Raw genomic sequence first — 14,782 nt, 5'->3', positions numbered from 1 at the left:
CTAGTGCGTTAGTAATCTTCCGGTGTAAAGTGACGGCCACAAACGTGCAAATCCTGGCGCCGATCGGATAGCGGCAGTCCGATGCGCAGCAGCTAGTTCGCTCGTACGCTGCCCTGCAGAGGGACACGATGGCGCAGCTTGACATATTGCCAGTCGCTACGTTTGCAGTCCACAAGGCAACAAAGTCGAATCATAGTGCTCGCGAAAAGACTGAGACCAACTCTGACTGCGGAGCTCTCGTCAAAATGGAGTACGTTGTAACACAAGCAGACGACACTTGCTGTGTGCCGGAAGTGCTTAAGTGTACTGAAAAATTGTTCTTGTGCATTCTCTTTCTGCTACTTTCTCTTTATAAAAACAAATTAACTAACATTCCAACTATTATGAAGATCATTTGTTTACCATAAAGTTGGAAAAATTATCGATCACGCGCCCTGGTCAGCCAATCGGATAGCTCGCCCCACTGACGTCATATGGGTGATTTCGGTCATATGGGTAGGGGCGGCTTAAAATTCCGCCGAGCAGTGCGCTGCGATCGGCAGCGATGTGCATTTTTAAAACCCTATAATAAATTACACGCTTTACGCAGAGCACTTAGATGTGTCAATTAATGATCAGAAAGACCTACTCTAACGACTCAGTACGCTTGTAGAAAATCGTCAAAAGCGTTTCAGGGTCCCTTTCATAACGTATTTTCATCCTTTTCAGACTGGAGTAACACATGGCAGATGAGCATTAACTTCAGCAAAACTGTGGCAATGTCTTTTACTAATAAGAAACAGCCCCTAAAATTTACGTACAGCACACAAGGATACAGTATTAACGAAGTTAACGAGTCTTGGACTTACTATCACAACTAACCTTAGTTGGCATCAAACAGCTAATCACTAAACACGGCACTAAAAAGTGCAAGCTTACGGCCTATGAATCACTAATTAGACCTGTTTTAGAGTATGCTTCTGTAGTGTGGTCGCCTTATCGCATAAAGGATATTTCCAAATTAGAATTCATTCAGAAAAAAGCTGTTAGATTTATCTATGGCCGTTACGACCGTATGTTTTCACCGTCATCTCACGCACACGCTTTATCACTGGACCCATTGTCGTTTCGTCGTACGTGTGACCGTCTAATCTTGCTGCACAAAATCGTACACCGATCGACTAACATTGAAGCACCTATCTCGCTAACCACACCTACTGCGCGAGTAACCTGACGTACTCACCCATTAAACATAGATCCCTTCGTTCCAAAAATAGATTGCTATAAGTTTTCCTTTTTTTCCACACACTGTTGAATTATGGAATAACTTAGATGGTTCTCTGCGTTCATTGCCGACTAATCAATTTCAGAAAGAACTGCCTAACCGTGTTGGTTCACATTTTGTGTTCATAAGTTATGTAACCCACCTCTGCTATGTCTCTAAATGAGATAGCAGTATTCGTAAGTAAATAAATAAATAAATAAACAAACATAACTGTTCATTCAATTTTTTTTTTACTTTTTGTGCGCAAACAAACGGGGACGAAGAAGAGGAGCAACACAAGGACGAGCGCATTCAGGTTTGCATAATGCGTCAGTGGTCGGCCTTCCTGCAAGGTGCTCATAAGCATTGGTACCCCAAAAGTGTCGTGCTTCAACCTGCATAATATTTTTAATGCCTTGATCAGCTGCAGGCTGGCTGCACACACTTGCATGTATAGGCACAATATGTTGCTTACCGCAATGGCTGCTAAAATTGAAAACAAGTGTTATTTGGTTTTTCATTGCATTAAAGGAAAAGAGAGACATCAAGTTGGTTTGGACTCGTATCCCTTCCTACATCTTGTGTTCCGTGTGCACCTATCACGGATGAGTTCCAACTCGCTTGATTCAGCAACCTTCTGATTTAGACAGACAAAATTTTCTTTGAAAACAATATTTCAGTTATTTCATGTTAGTATGTTAATCATCAGGAAGGAAAAGCAGGATCAAAGTTCCATTTTCTGAATTTTGCATCAAAACCCCAGCACCAGTAGTACATAAGTGTGACACCATGGGTTCCAAAGCATTTTTAAATATGTTTGGCTGTTGTGGTTCAGTAAATGTTCTTCGAGACTTGCCCCATTCACCTCTTGTCACCTTTAGATTGCAATATAGTCAGCATTTACTGAAAGAGAATTAACTAGGCCCTAGCAGATGCCATCAAAATCAATGTCACAGGAAGCTGGCATGGCAACTTCACAGTGGAGGCATCACCCGTCTTTTAATTTTTACGTCTTTTCTAGCTTGCCAAGCTTCCTCTCATGGCTTTAAGAATTCCTTCATTGAAGGCAGTGTCTTGCTTGGCGAGTTACCAGCTCTTTTCCGTATCAGGTATGTCTGTTTATAATGTGTCTATTTCTAGCCTCTTTCATGGGCAAGTTGCAAGACACTGAATGTTCAGAAACTGACACAATGCAACTTCTTAAAAAAGCTGCGTTTATACAGATGTAGAAAAGCACAAAGATGTACATGTGTATTGTATATGCCTTATTGACGATTCCAGAAATGCTGGTCCTGCGTAATAAAAAAATACGTCTGTCACAATAAAGTCGTGAACAAAGTCAAGCGGATGTCTACTGCCGAGGTGCTCCATCAGACATTCTCAATCATCACAGCGATGCCTTGACCACCGCCGATGCAGGCCGAACCTACGGCATATTTCCCCTTGCGGTGTCTGCAAACACAGATAAAAGAAGAAAAGACAATAATAAAGACAAGAATAAAGACAAAAGACAATTTTGCTAGCACAGATGGGCAAATCAACATTTCATAAAGAAGCCAAGCAGGCTCAACTCAAGTTGACATCTGCGTGATGCGAAGCATTACACAGATTTCCCTACGTAGGTGTTGTTTGTGTTTGTTGTGATGCCACCTGACCCAAGTTGGCATCAAAGAGGTTCATTAAAGAGCGACAAACGCCCAGTGTCACACGCTCAGTGGCTCCAGCGGCTCACATTTTTAGAGTGCACTATTTTTGGGACTGACCCACGAAAATGCCGAGATACACCATGGAAACTGGGATGACTCAAAGAATGCTTCACATTAAAAAAATGAAGCATAAACCCATCGCAGGACAATTCTTGAAGTCGAGCAAGAGCACCTACATAGATCTGTTGAGATGTGCTATTGTGATGGTGATTGTGGTTGGTGATTGCTCATTGCATAACCTTGGCGAGCCCAGGTTATGCAATGAGAGAGCAGGGGAACTGAGGGTCTTGGCCTTGTGTTGGTTAGAACTGTATGAAGCCAACAGGCAACGAAGCCGAGAAAAGCATGGGAGAAGTTATTTGTCATGTTTATTTGAAATAGTAAGGAAAAAGGAAATGAAGTGGACAAAAAGACGACCTGCCGCCGGTGGGAGCCAAACTGCAGTGGTCACCCTTCTATCCACTTTTCTGAGAGTGTTGGCCAGCGCCAATCACAGCTATGGTTGCAGATGTGGCACATACATTCGACCATGTGCATCACACAGGTCTATGTGAATGAACATAGGAGGAGGCAATTGGGAAATATTCTTTGTGCAATAGAAACAGGCATAAATATTTAAAAAAAATCTAGCAGAACCCATCTCGCAATGAATCTTGATGTTGCGATTGGTACTGATCTAGAAACGTCTATGCAGTAGGGCTCCTCTTTCGCGCTTCTTACTGCACGCCTTGCACGACCTAGCAATGCCACCGTCTGTGCACGGCATGGGTTCGATTCTGCCAAGTATTGGAGAAATTTAAAGGACCATTTTTTGTAATTGCAGAGCGGCACATATACCCAGTGGCGCGTACCGAAGTTAACGTCAAAAGATGCTCACTGAAGGAGCTGCACACAGCCAGTGACCCAAGGTGGCATCAAAGAGGTTCACTGGAGACAGTTAACCTATCCAGAGTACCTATCCAGTACTCTAACTCTGCGTCAAAGAGCTTCTTTAAACAGCGGTACATACCCAGTCACACATCCACAGTGACCCATGTCGACGTGAAAGAGGTTCGTTGAAGAGCAGCACATTATGTATATACATTGATGCATACTCTGTGGCCCAAGATGGTCTGACAGTTGGTTTTGAACCCTGTTCCCTCAGCACATCAGCCAGACGTGCTACCCGTTTGACCATAGACCATGGTCGAATGGGTCCATGGACCATGGACCCAGTGACCCAGGCAGGCAGGAAAATGGATGGATGGACAGACCAAGAAGTTGCCTGATGTACCCGAAGAATGCTAATAGCATTAAAGATAGCAGGGACAAGGAAGGACAAGAGAGGCGCTCACTTACAACCAACTGGTGTTTCATGGAACCAGCAAGTCGAAAGAAACATAGCCTCAGGTTGTCAGATATGCAAACAATGAAGATGAGCATCCGCCAAATGCATCCAATGCAGTGATAGGCTTCTTTGATGCATTTGGTGGATGCTCATCTCCATTGTCTGCATGTCTAACAACCTGGAAGCACTTATATGTATTTCGGTGTGCGTGCTGGTTCTAAAAAAAAACATCAGTTGTAAGTGAGCAAATAGGAGTTCACTGTGACCTGCAATATTCGACCCACTGGCCATGCTTTGCCCCTTTCACTGCCACCCAGATTCCACTGCCTTCCTTCTCTCCGTGCCGGCCCATCTGTCATCACCACCACGCAATGATATCTTCACAGCGCATGACAAAACAAGAATCTAGCTAAACAAATATGCAGTGCAAGACAGCTTCAGCATTGTAAGCAAGCTATATTTTTTAGAGTATAAGTCAGTTTTTAAAAAATTTTTTATTCTTCTATAGCTTTACCAGTGCATCCTCTACAACGATAGTGCGACCATGTTTATCTCTCTCTTTCTCTCTCTCTGCCTCCCCCCCAATTAGTATTGGACACTGTGTGACAACATTAATAACGATAGGAAGAGATGAGATTTTCTTGAGATCCGTTTGATAGAAAACCGATAGTGGTGGTGGACGGCAACTTGCAAGGCGCAATTTGTAGGCTGTGCAACCGCATGCCAGTGGTAATGGCCACGAACAAAAGCTTCGAAATGAAAATACAAAATTTTGGGCACTACAGTCAAGCAGGAGAACATCCACCCTGCTGCATATCCACACTGCTGCAAGACTGCACACATATTTACACGACTCCCAGGGGATCGCACATTGTGCTACGCTAAAAATGCTCACTATGCTTTTGCAGCTCACAAAGATGATTTAACTCTTTCATTACCTTGCCTATTCAAATCGATCACCGATGATCAATGCTTTAGATTGCCGATTTTGACATGTTGGAGCCATTTCTTATGCACTTAAGGCCATCCAGTAGCTAGTACAGGCACTGCACTTTCAGTATCAGTTTAAATGCTCGTGCTTCGGTGACATCGTGATTTCCGACGGACCTTTTTTTGTGAAATAATGTGAGCATATTGTAGTGTAAAGAGCCGTGGCTGTCATCTTCTGCTGCGTTCGAGAAAAAAAGCATGCTGCTCACGATTACGCTGCACTGGCATAAAAATTTTGTAATCAAATGACTCCCAGCAAGTCAAGAATTAAATTACATCACCGGCTTTACAGTCTGACATTGCGGAGTGGTGATACATGATGCCAGCTGTGCACTAGCAAGCTTTGGTTTGGAGTCAGAGCTGTTTTATTCCGCCAAAGTACATTTCTAAAGGTCTGACGCATGTCCAACATCTGAACCTGGCATTTTCAACCAGTTGCCAAGATTTTAAGTGCACTGCCAGTGTCACTGTGCAGTTATCGAAAGTCGCTCCCATGGTGTCATCCCGCACGGCTGCATCGTGAGAAAAGCGTCGTGCTCGAAACTATGCTGCACCTGCACTTCAATTTAGCGATGAGGACTCGAGTTATTATTCCGAAGATGACAGCAAAGCAGATTCAAGCTCTGACGGCAACAATGTTTTGAGTTAGCATGGGACATCTACAGCTGTTGACCGGCGAGTTTCCTTTATGGCTTTGAGCGGTCTCCTTCCTTGTGCATGCTTGTCTGCCAATCTTTTTGCACAACCTAAGAGCTCTACTCATTATCTTCAGGGTGCATACCTAGCTTGGTTATGTTGTGCTGCCATCGGCAGCAAGGAAACTTCTGCTCATGCCAAGAAGGCTGCCCATAGCACATCTTGGCCCAGCGCAAGACAGTTTACAATGGTGTGGGATTCCTACTCTTTCTCTCTGCAGAAGTGATAAAGACAACATGCAAAAATGCAAACTGATATGCTTGGATGCATAATCTTGTAGTTGCCCAGCTAAACTGAGAGTGATCGGCCCTGGAAGAGGTGCATGACTCTAGACAAACTGGTGAAGTACATTCCTTGGACTTCTCATCGGACCATCCATTGTGGGAAAAGTACGTAGTGCACCTATGCTTCACAAAATCCAGGAACTGCTTCACCACATAGCATGAGCAATGAACTGGTCTCAGTTTCTTTTTTGTATCCGAGGGATGGCGGTGTACTGAGCATTTATTTTTTCAGACACTATTCCTGGGTTAGCTATCTTTGAAATGTATATTATAAATTTTCTTTGATAATATTTTTGTTGAGATCATGTTTCTTTATTGTTGTTTTTATCAACTGGCAGCAAAAATTGCGCTTTCTAGAATTTTTGTTTTACCTAACAGCTTTTTTTTGTTTCGCAATGTATGTTTTGGAAAGAGCAGTTCGTTATGCACAGTATGCTATGCTGCAATGTGTGCTGGAATATTATTTGTAACCGTAAATAATTTTTTGCCAAGACCTATAAAGAACGACCATTTTCTTGTGGTAATGAAAGAGTTAAAGGAAGTGACAACCAATTTTTGTAGTACCCTTTTTTTTTTATTGCAACAGAAAGCATACTAGTTGCAGTGTTCAATACTGCAGTGGTATCTCGCAAAATGCAGTGGCACATTTTTTACCTGTGCAGTGTGGGCTTTTCACTCGTGCTCTTGGGACAAAGAAACGACAGCACAGTAGTGCAAACAATCACAAGGGCAGTAATTGCACCTTTCATAGATTTCGCGTACGGTCACGCGAACGGTGGCGCATTTGAACGATTGTGTCATCCATTCCGGGGTAGGCCTCGCGAGACGGTCTCGCAGAAGCATGGATCGGTGCACGCGCACAACGTCCGCGCCGCCTGCCGATCCCGAGCCAAAGAGGAAGAGTTTTCTCCTTTTTGCACCCAAGTGAGCCCGCCGTTAGGTGCCGTTAGCAGAGCAACACTTGCGCAATCTCTTGTACTACCCTGCAAGCATCCCGACTGCTGCAGTAAAGCTAGGCGGCGAAGCCGGATTACAGGAGACGGGAGCTATGCAAGAAAACAACACAAGAAAACAAGACTCTCATGCGTGGGGACGCATGAGAGTCACGCTTCCCCACAGCAGTCGCGATGGTGTTGATGAAGTCAAACGATGAAAAGACGGTGGAAAGTGATATGCGAGTGCAATGGCGATTGCATGCCGGCATCAGTGGGAAGTGGTCAAATGTGCCAACAGTGCTGGCACCCACTTACGGCACAATTAGTCTATGGCACTTTTGTATCTCACACCACAGAACAGGGGTCCGTACAAAAGCACCCACGTGCACTGAGACTCACCACAGGTCTTCGTTGTCACGAAGGCAGCACCACTTGTTAGCATTCATTTTTTTTTAGATCATAAGCATAGACTAAAGTACAAATGCCTATATAATATAAAGACTTCAATTTTTCGAGGATACATATGGTGCACGTAATAACACCCGACATAGATACAATAATCTGAGTGCATTCAGATGTACAGTACCAAGGCTTCTTTGCAAGATGGTGGCACCTAGTGTTTTTGCGACTTTGTGTGCCTACTTAAGATTATAATTCCTACTTAAATCACAAACCGCATGTTTGATTTTTATCACTATAAATTGCCGTGTTCATTTCCACCAATATCTCATGACACGATCTAGGTGGTTGTCAGCCCTATTAACATTTCACTATGAGAACACTGGCATTTAGTGCTACATTGCAGTGTGCTAACAGAGTAGAGAGAGGCATATCTCACTACAAAGGTATCATTACACATACAAGGCTTTTCTTGATTGACTGATGACTGGACTGATGATGAGTTGCATGACTCATTGACTTCAAAAATTTGCAGTGCACCTTCAACAGTGCTTCCTTGCTGTTCTCGGGGTACTTACCTCAACTCGTAGGTGATGTTAGCCAAAATGCGGGCACCACTAGCGCCCACGGGATGGCCAAGTGCGACGGCTCCCCCATTAACATTGCTCTTCTCCGGGTCCACGCCCAGTTCTTTCTCGACGGCAAGAAATTGGGACGCAAATGCCTCGTTCACCTGCCATGAAAAAGAAAGTGAAAATTTAAAGCCTCTCCTTCTGGTAAATTAACGTCACCAAATTCCGTAAGCTTTTGGCCACTTTAATGGCAACTTTGCATTTTCGGAGCCTTAGCAACATTTTGAATGATGTAGATATCCAGCACATTTCTTTGGTGAAATTCCTGTGTTAAGTGTTAAGTGCAATGTCTTGCCCATATTTTATCTCAAGGGGAATTTATGCACTCCTATATATGCTGCTACTTCTAAAGGAATACTGAACAGCTTACTAGTAAGTCACCTGGGATCACCAAAATTAAATTAAGATTAAATTCTCGGATTTTTATGTGCCAAAATCACAATATGGTTATGAGGCATGTTATAGTGGGGGTGTACAAATCAATCTTGAGAAGCTGGGATTCGTTAAAGCATCAATACTGGCTTTCTAGGCAAAGCACATTTTGAGATTTGATACCCTATATAACATCGGTGGTTGTTTTCCCTTTCCACATTCCAACCATTGACTCACCACTGCAGGAGCTAATTTAAAGGTATGGTTAAAAAAACAATAGGTAGGAGACCTAGGTCCTGCTCAGCATAAAGAAATACTGAAAAAAAAGTGTTTTGGTCTGCAACCTTATGACCTTGCCGACAATAAAGTTACCGACACTGCTTTGATGCCATCCCGAGCAAACACACCTACGGCAACATCTGATATGTGAAACAACAGGAAGTTTTAAAAATAATGTGCCCAAGTGGTTTTTCATACCCAACCAAAGCTTCTTTTGTATGCCTTTTGTGTTCCCAGCCGATAGCATCCCTAACGTAGGGTCCATTACCCCTAAAACTTTTTAATATGTGGGTTCATATGTTAAAGCTACATCTGAGCTATGGGAGGAAGGTATTCCGGAGGGTTCTTCATTGTCTCTGACCAATACGGTTGCTGACCGATTACCTGGAATTGGTGGGAAGTGCCTAAACATCCAAATAAACAGATTCACCAGGGGAAAAAAAAAAAAAACCTGTCTTTATTCCTTAAATGGCAAGAAAAGCACGCTAGTTTGATGATGTACACAGTAAAGAGGCTTTATATTTAGCAAAGTAGACACCATACATAGCCAACGAATGTTCATGCAAAAGAAAGCAGACAAACAACAAACTTCTATTAAATTAAATGTATGGTAATTGTCTGGTAACTAAAAAAAATATGGTATTTTACGTGCAAGAACCACGATTAGGTTATGGGGCACGACGTAGTGAGGGACTCCAGATTAATTCTGACCACCCTGGGGTTCTTAACGCACACCCAATGCATGGTACACAGGTGTTTTTTGCATTTGAGCCCCATCAAAATGTGGCCACTATGCCACCACGGTGGGTTTGTCTAGCAACAAAGTGGGTTTAGAAGCATTAATTTAAAGAGATCTTACTATCATCCCTTGTGATTCGTTCATTTCAATGTGCACCGTTGTTTCAATTTGACACTGCTCATTCGACAGAATTTCAAATGGCATGTGCCACTACTCACGTCGATCAAATCCAAGTCCTGGAGCTTGACCCCGGTCTTTTCACATAGCTGCCGAATGGCTGGAACTGGCCCGATGCCCATGATCGTCGGGTCGACGCCTGCAGTGAAGTGGTAATTTGGCCATGTGCGGGCTTCACACAGCCCACTCATGTGTCTCGCGAATTATAAGCACTGAATCTGCTAACAGGGACCTTTACAACACACAGTGGTGTGCTGTTCATCTGTCATCAGGACTCCATGCAGCAAGTACGCAAGGTTATCTGTTTTCAGGAATCCTGCAAATCATGTATGTCCTCCTGCTTGAGCAATAATTTAGCTTGCAATAATACCACAGACTCAATTATAGGAGTGTCATTTTTTACTTTTCATTTTTTGCATCAAAATAAGGTCGTCGTCCTTGAAACTATAAAAAAAATACTGCTAACCCCCGGAGTGTCTTAAAGAATTAAATATACGAGTTTTTCTATGAATCAGTTTTGGTTTTGTGTTCCCGTGATGCAGAAGGTGGTCACATGAGAGCAAAGCATTGCAATGTCTTGCCATATGCTCCGATTCATTCGGTCGCCCGTTATGCTGCTAAATCGAGATGGAGAAATTCATTTAGGGTTCTCCGAGGCCTGCCTGCATTTTTTTCTGGGGTTTCCAAGGTGAGGACCTCTATGCAAAGCAATAAATGAAAAGTCGAAGATATTATGTTCAAGAGTGCTAGTCGTTGGTCGGATATCGTCATGTGGTGTTCACCTGTTTCACTGGGCCTGCGCCATTCGCAAATACTGCAAACAGCGAGCACGTGAGATCTGGGAAGTATATAGCATCAAGAAAGGTTCTGCACATGTTAGCACACCACCTGTTTTACTGCATGACAAGGAGATTCTATATCTTGACAAATATAATCTGTTTAAATCTTTATGCACATTGTCATCCACCACACTCTTTTTGCACCATGGTCACCTTTACTTGTGGTATCCTTTTTTTTTGTTTACAAGTGTTGTCCTTTACCGTTACCTTGTCTTAAATTTTCTTTTGCTTTTTTTTTTCACAAGTGCCTTCAGTTTGCCTGCACGATGCAGTTTGTGATAGCTGCTGGCTGGCTGTAGCTCTTGCCTCATTTGGTGCCTGATAACTAGCTGCTCTTGTTGACGTTGGCAACCTTTGCTGCTTCCTGCCTTTTCTGTTCCTTCGAAATAAAGGCACTAGTTGATAGCCAGTGCATCTGTTGTTGTCTTCCACAAGTCCTGTTTGTCTGCACTTTTTGGTCAATATGGCAGTATTACGTGAGCAATCTTTTAAGCTGAACACTGCTACGCAATCGTTGGTAAGTCGAAACAGGTTAGTTTCGGAAACATTAATCTCCACTTCTCCAAAGAACCAACAACAGTACGTCTACCTGTTGCATCTCTATAAAGGCTAATAACCCTGCTCTCTTCTTAGGGCACAGGTATTCTGGCGAGCGATGAACACAACATGGGAAATGTCTATACAGCAAATTTCAGCCAGGCAAAAGAAAGTGAAACTGGGTAGTAATAGTGGTAATCCTGACAAAGTGGTCATCGGTCTTTCGATGCTGCTGCCGCAAAGGAGCCCCTTGTACGGCGAGTCACTGTAGCTTCTTCGACTGGCAATGATGAACAACTATGCCGAGTGTTTCCTTTTTCTTTTGTCGTTAACAGAATTTCTGAAAATCGCCCATACCATTTAGCAAAATTGTACTTCAGCTAGATTACTCTCAGAGGCAGACATTATGTGCACAAGAAATCAAAATGAATACTTGACAAATAAAGTATCGTTTAATTACTTCACGGCACATATTGCAATTTCTTAAATTTTAGCCACTGATTCATTTGTATCCACTTGGAGCGAATTCCGAGGATCATACCAGTTTCGAGATATGCGTTCCCAAAGTTTACGATGAAATGCATTGGTGGTCCAGTAATTTTTGAGCTTCAATGTTAAAAACACATTTCAGTAAAAATAATTAAGTGTAACAACAGGGCATTTTTACTTAAAGTTTTACAGTGCTTACCTCAAAAGTGGCACTAGTTTCAATTTTGTTCCAAGTAGATATGACTTGTGAAATCCCTAGCTTCAGTTCGTGTATTGTAATATGTGCCCTTAAATGGACTAGTTTAAAAGATTATTAGTGAATTTCAGTTAATGAGTCGATTATGCATTTTGCCTTCTAGTACAAGTAAATTTTTCATGTTGCCATTGTTGTATGTATTATTAATTCTAGTCATCATGCACAGGAGGTCCCATTTCAGTTTCTAACTACGGGACCTCCTTCTGTGTATACATATGTTGTAATTATCCTCATTTTGTCATGAATAAAAACTGATTCTGATTCTGATTTAGAATGTCCGCTTCTTCGAGTTTTCCAACTCAACAAGTAGATTTGTGCTGTATACCACAGGTGGTTTTTAAGAATTCTGTACATACACAAAAATAAAGCAGCTAATTTAATTCAGCCCATCTCATACACAGCAGGCAACACTGTAAACACTTTCCTCGATACTCACATTTATGACCAAAAAATACCTAATACGTCACCTATGAAAGAAACGTACATGTATGCATCATTTTGGTGTTGAAATAAGTTCGACGTAACAATGCTATACATTTATGTTGCAAAATATCACGAATTTATCACACGGAAGGCGTTGCACATCTGAACATATTTACCCTGGAATGAGCAGTTTCTTTGACCAGTGGCTTGTGTGTAACCCAACCACAGTATTTTGGACACTGGAAGTACAGTGCTGTACAAAATATATGCATTGTGGCATTACAAGAGACCAGGACAGGAAAGAGTGTCCTGGTAATTATATTAATATGTAATGTGACAACATCCACAAGTTGAAGTTGTAATATATAGAGTAGCTATTCTACGGAAAGCATCTAAGATAAAAAGCAAATGCAGTGTGAAATGCATGCTGCGAGACTTCCATTACCGCATTACTTATGTAGCTTCCACAGTGTTCCCTGTTAAAGGGCCCGTCACCAGGCCCCATAGCAAATTTTGGTTATACACTGGTAGTTGTTACGCGACCTCTACCAGAAGAATTTTTCCAGTTAGTGCATTATTAACAGAGACAGAAACATTTGAAGTGCCACGAACGCATGAATTCAGGAGGCATGCGTCACTGCCAACATAATACTCTCTCCAGTTGCCAAGTCTAGCCTCTTTGCGTGCATTCTCCTATACCAGAAGCGGAGGATCGTGTGACGAATACTTCACGGGCCCCACTTTTTTTTTCCTTGCTCGCATGCGAGACCATCACCGGTCTTGCGTACGAGCAGTTGTGTTTGTCTTGTCTTGCGCAGTGGAAAATTTCGCATGCTCTGCACAAGAACACCTCATTAGAGGTATAAGTCAGTGTCACAATCACGAGCACTGAGGCAGGTGCGAAAGGATGAAAGAGCATGATCGCAGAGCTGGAACTCAGTAGAAGACGACATAGTTTCGTTCTCTGCACAGGCGACTTCAGGAGATAGGAACAAGCAGATGAAAGGGAAATACATCTCTCTTGCCAAAGCACAATGTAAAACAAAGACATGCAGACATTCAGTTTGTATGTTTCATTATTTCTGTAAACTTTAAATCATCTATTGAAGCAAGCGATGTTGCCTTGAATATCTCTCCAAGTCACAGGTCAATGTGTCGTTGTCAGGGTCGTCCATTGCAACGAGCGTCAAAGTTGGCGTGATAAAATAAAGAATCAGTTTATTGTTGCGCGCTTTCTCTTCCGCTAGCCACCGTAGTTCTGCTTTCGAGCTGCTGTCGGTTCTGTCTTGGCTCTGTTTCTGGCCGCACGTTTGCGTTTTGCGTAGAAAAGCCATAGCGCCGTCTGTGGGCACCGTTTTACTCACTGATGGCGCGTCACCATGAGACCATGACCTCACCACTCCTCAATCGAAGGGCAGGCGATTTGAACAGCGCTAGAGGTACGCGGAGGCTTCAGAACACATTTTCTCTTAAAATAAGTCTCTTCTTCACATGAAACAAGCGTTTCGAGGTTTCTGGGATGGTATTTCAATAGCCCACGTTGACTTAATATTAACCTTTAGTGTCCCTTTAAGCATGAAAGGGAGTACAGAACATGCTAGCTGCATTGCCATGCATCTGATAATGACAGGCCCTCAACGCTTACAGGCACTACAATGCCTGTGTATCCCCGAGTGTATCTTGCATAATAAGTGTAGAGTGGTAACACAGTCAAAGCATAATAGTGCACACAGTGCCATGACAGCAGAGGTGAACGAGATGTTTGTGCACCATTCAACTGCCCTACACTATCAGTCAGAAACTCATTTACCTCATTAATCCTGTTGAAGGTACAATAGGATGATTTCATTTCTATATTTACTTCTGAACACTTGCTTCCAGTCTTTACACCACACTGTGCAGATTTTAGGATCACTCTAGTACATGTTGTTCAAAAAGCAGACTTGCATTAACAAAAATAAAATAAAATTGTATTTCTCGTGCTCCCTGGTGATTTGCAACAACTGCCAATACTGGTGGCACCTATCATAATAGGTGTCATCAGAGCTTTGCAATGACTTCAGAGCGAGTATATTATGTGGGCTTGCATTGCTAGCTGGCTAGCATCAACCAACATAGAGGTGAATGAACTGACACTTACGCAAAGTAAGTTATGCCTGTCTTGTGCCCACTGACCCGATCCTATGCCTGAAACTCTCATAACATAGACCTGTCGGTCTTCACTGAACATGTTTCATTGGCACTAACGTTACTCCATTAGGGAGCACTTGCTCTAACGATTGACAGAGGTGGCACAACCGACTATGATTGGCGACCAAGAAGCGACTCGGCAAGTGAGCGGTCGACAAGTGAGCGGCAGGCAGGTCGGCAAGTGTGGCCCAGCTGCCTGTCGCCACACCAAGCCATCCGCTCGCAGCACCAAAGCCACGTACTCCACGTACACGTACTCCAACGTCTCA

The 14,782-nt window shown here is 42.9% G+C and overlaps 1 protein-coding gene across 3 annotated transcripts in view; it reads right to left on the bottom strand.

Moving 5' to 3' along the window:
- Window positions 1-2,440: 2,440 nt before the first annotated feature.
- Window positions 2,441-14,782, bottom strand: part of yip2 (yippee interacting protein 2) — a 67,637-nt gene continuing 55,295 nt past the window's right edge. For all 3 annotated transcript variants that reach the window (XM_070525301.1, XM_070525302.1, XM_070525303.1), the window contains exons 8-10: window positions 9,821-9,918; window positions 8,159-8,313; window positions 2,441-2,695 (exon numbers count right to left, since the gene is read on the bottom strand). In XM_070525301.1, the coding sequence (XP_070381402.1) occupies window positions 2,614-2,695; window positions 8,159-8,313; window positions 9,821-9,918 (335 nt within the window). In that variant the 3' untranslated portion in view covers window positions 2,441-2,613. The remainder of the gene's footprint in view (window positions 2,696-8,158; window positions 8,314-9,820; window positions 9,919-14,782) is intronic.

This window comes from Dermacentor albipictus, chromosome 9 (assembly GCF_038994185.2).
Source record: "Dermacentor albipictus isolate Rhodes 1998 colony chromosome 9, USDA_Dalb.pri_finalv2, whole genome shotgun sequence".
In the NCBI taxonomy this organism is placed as follows: Eukaryota; Metazoa; Arthropoda; class Arachnida; order Ixodida; family Ixodidae; genus Dermacentor; species Dermacentor albipictus.
This window is presented reverse-complemented; position numbering and strand designations above follow the sequence as displayed.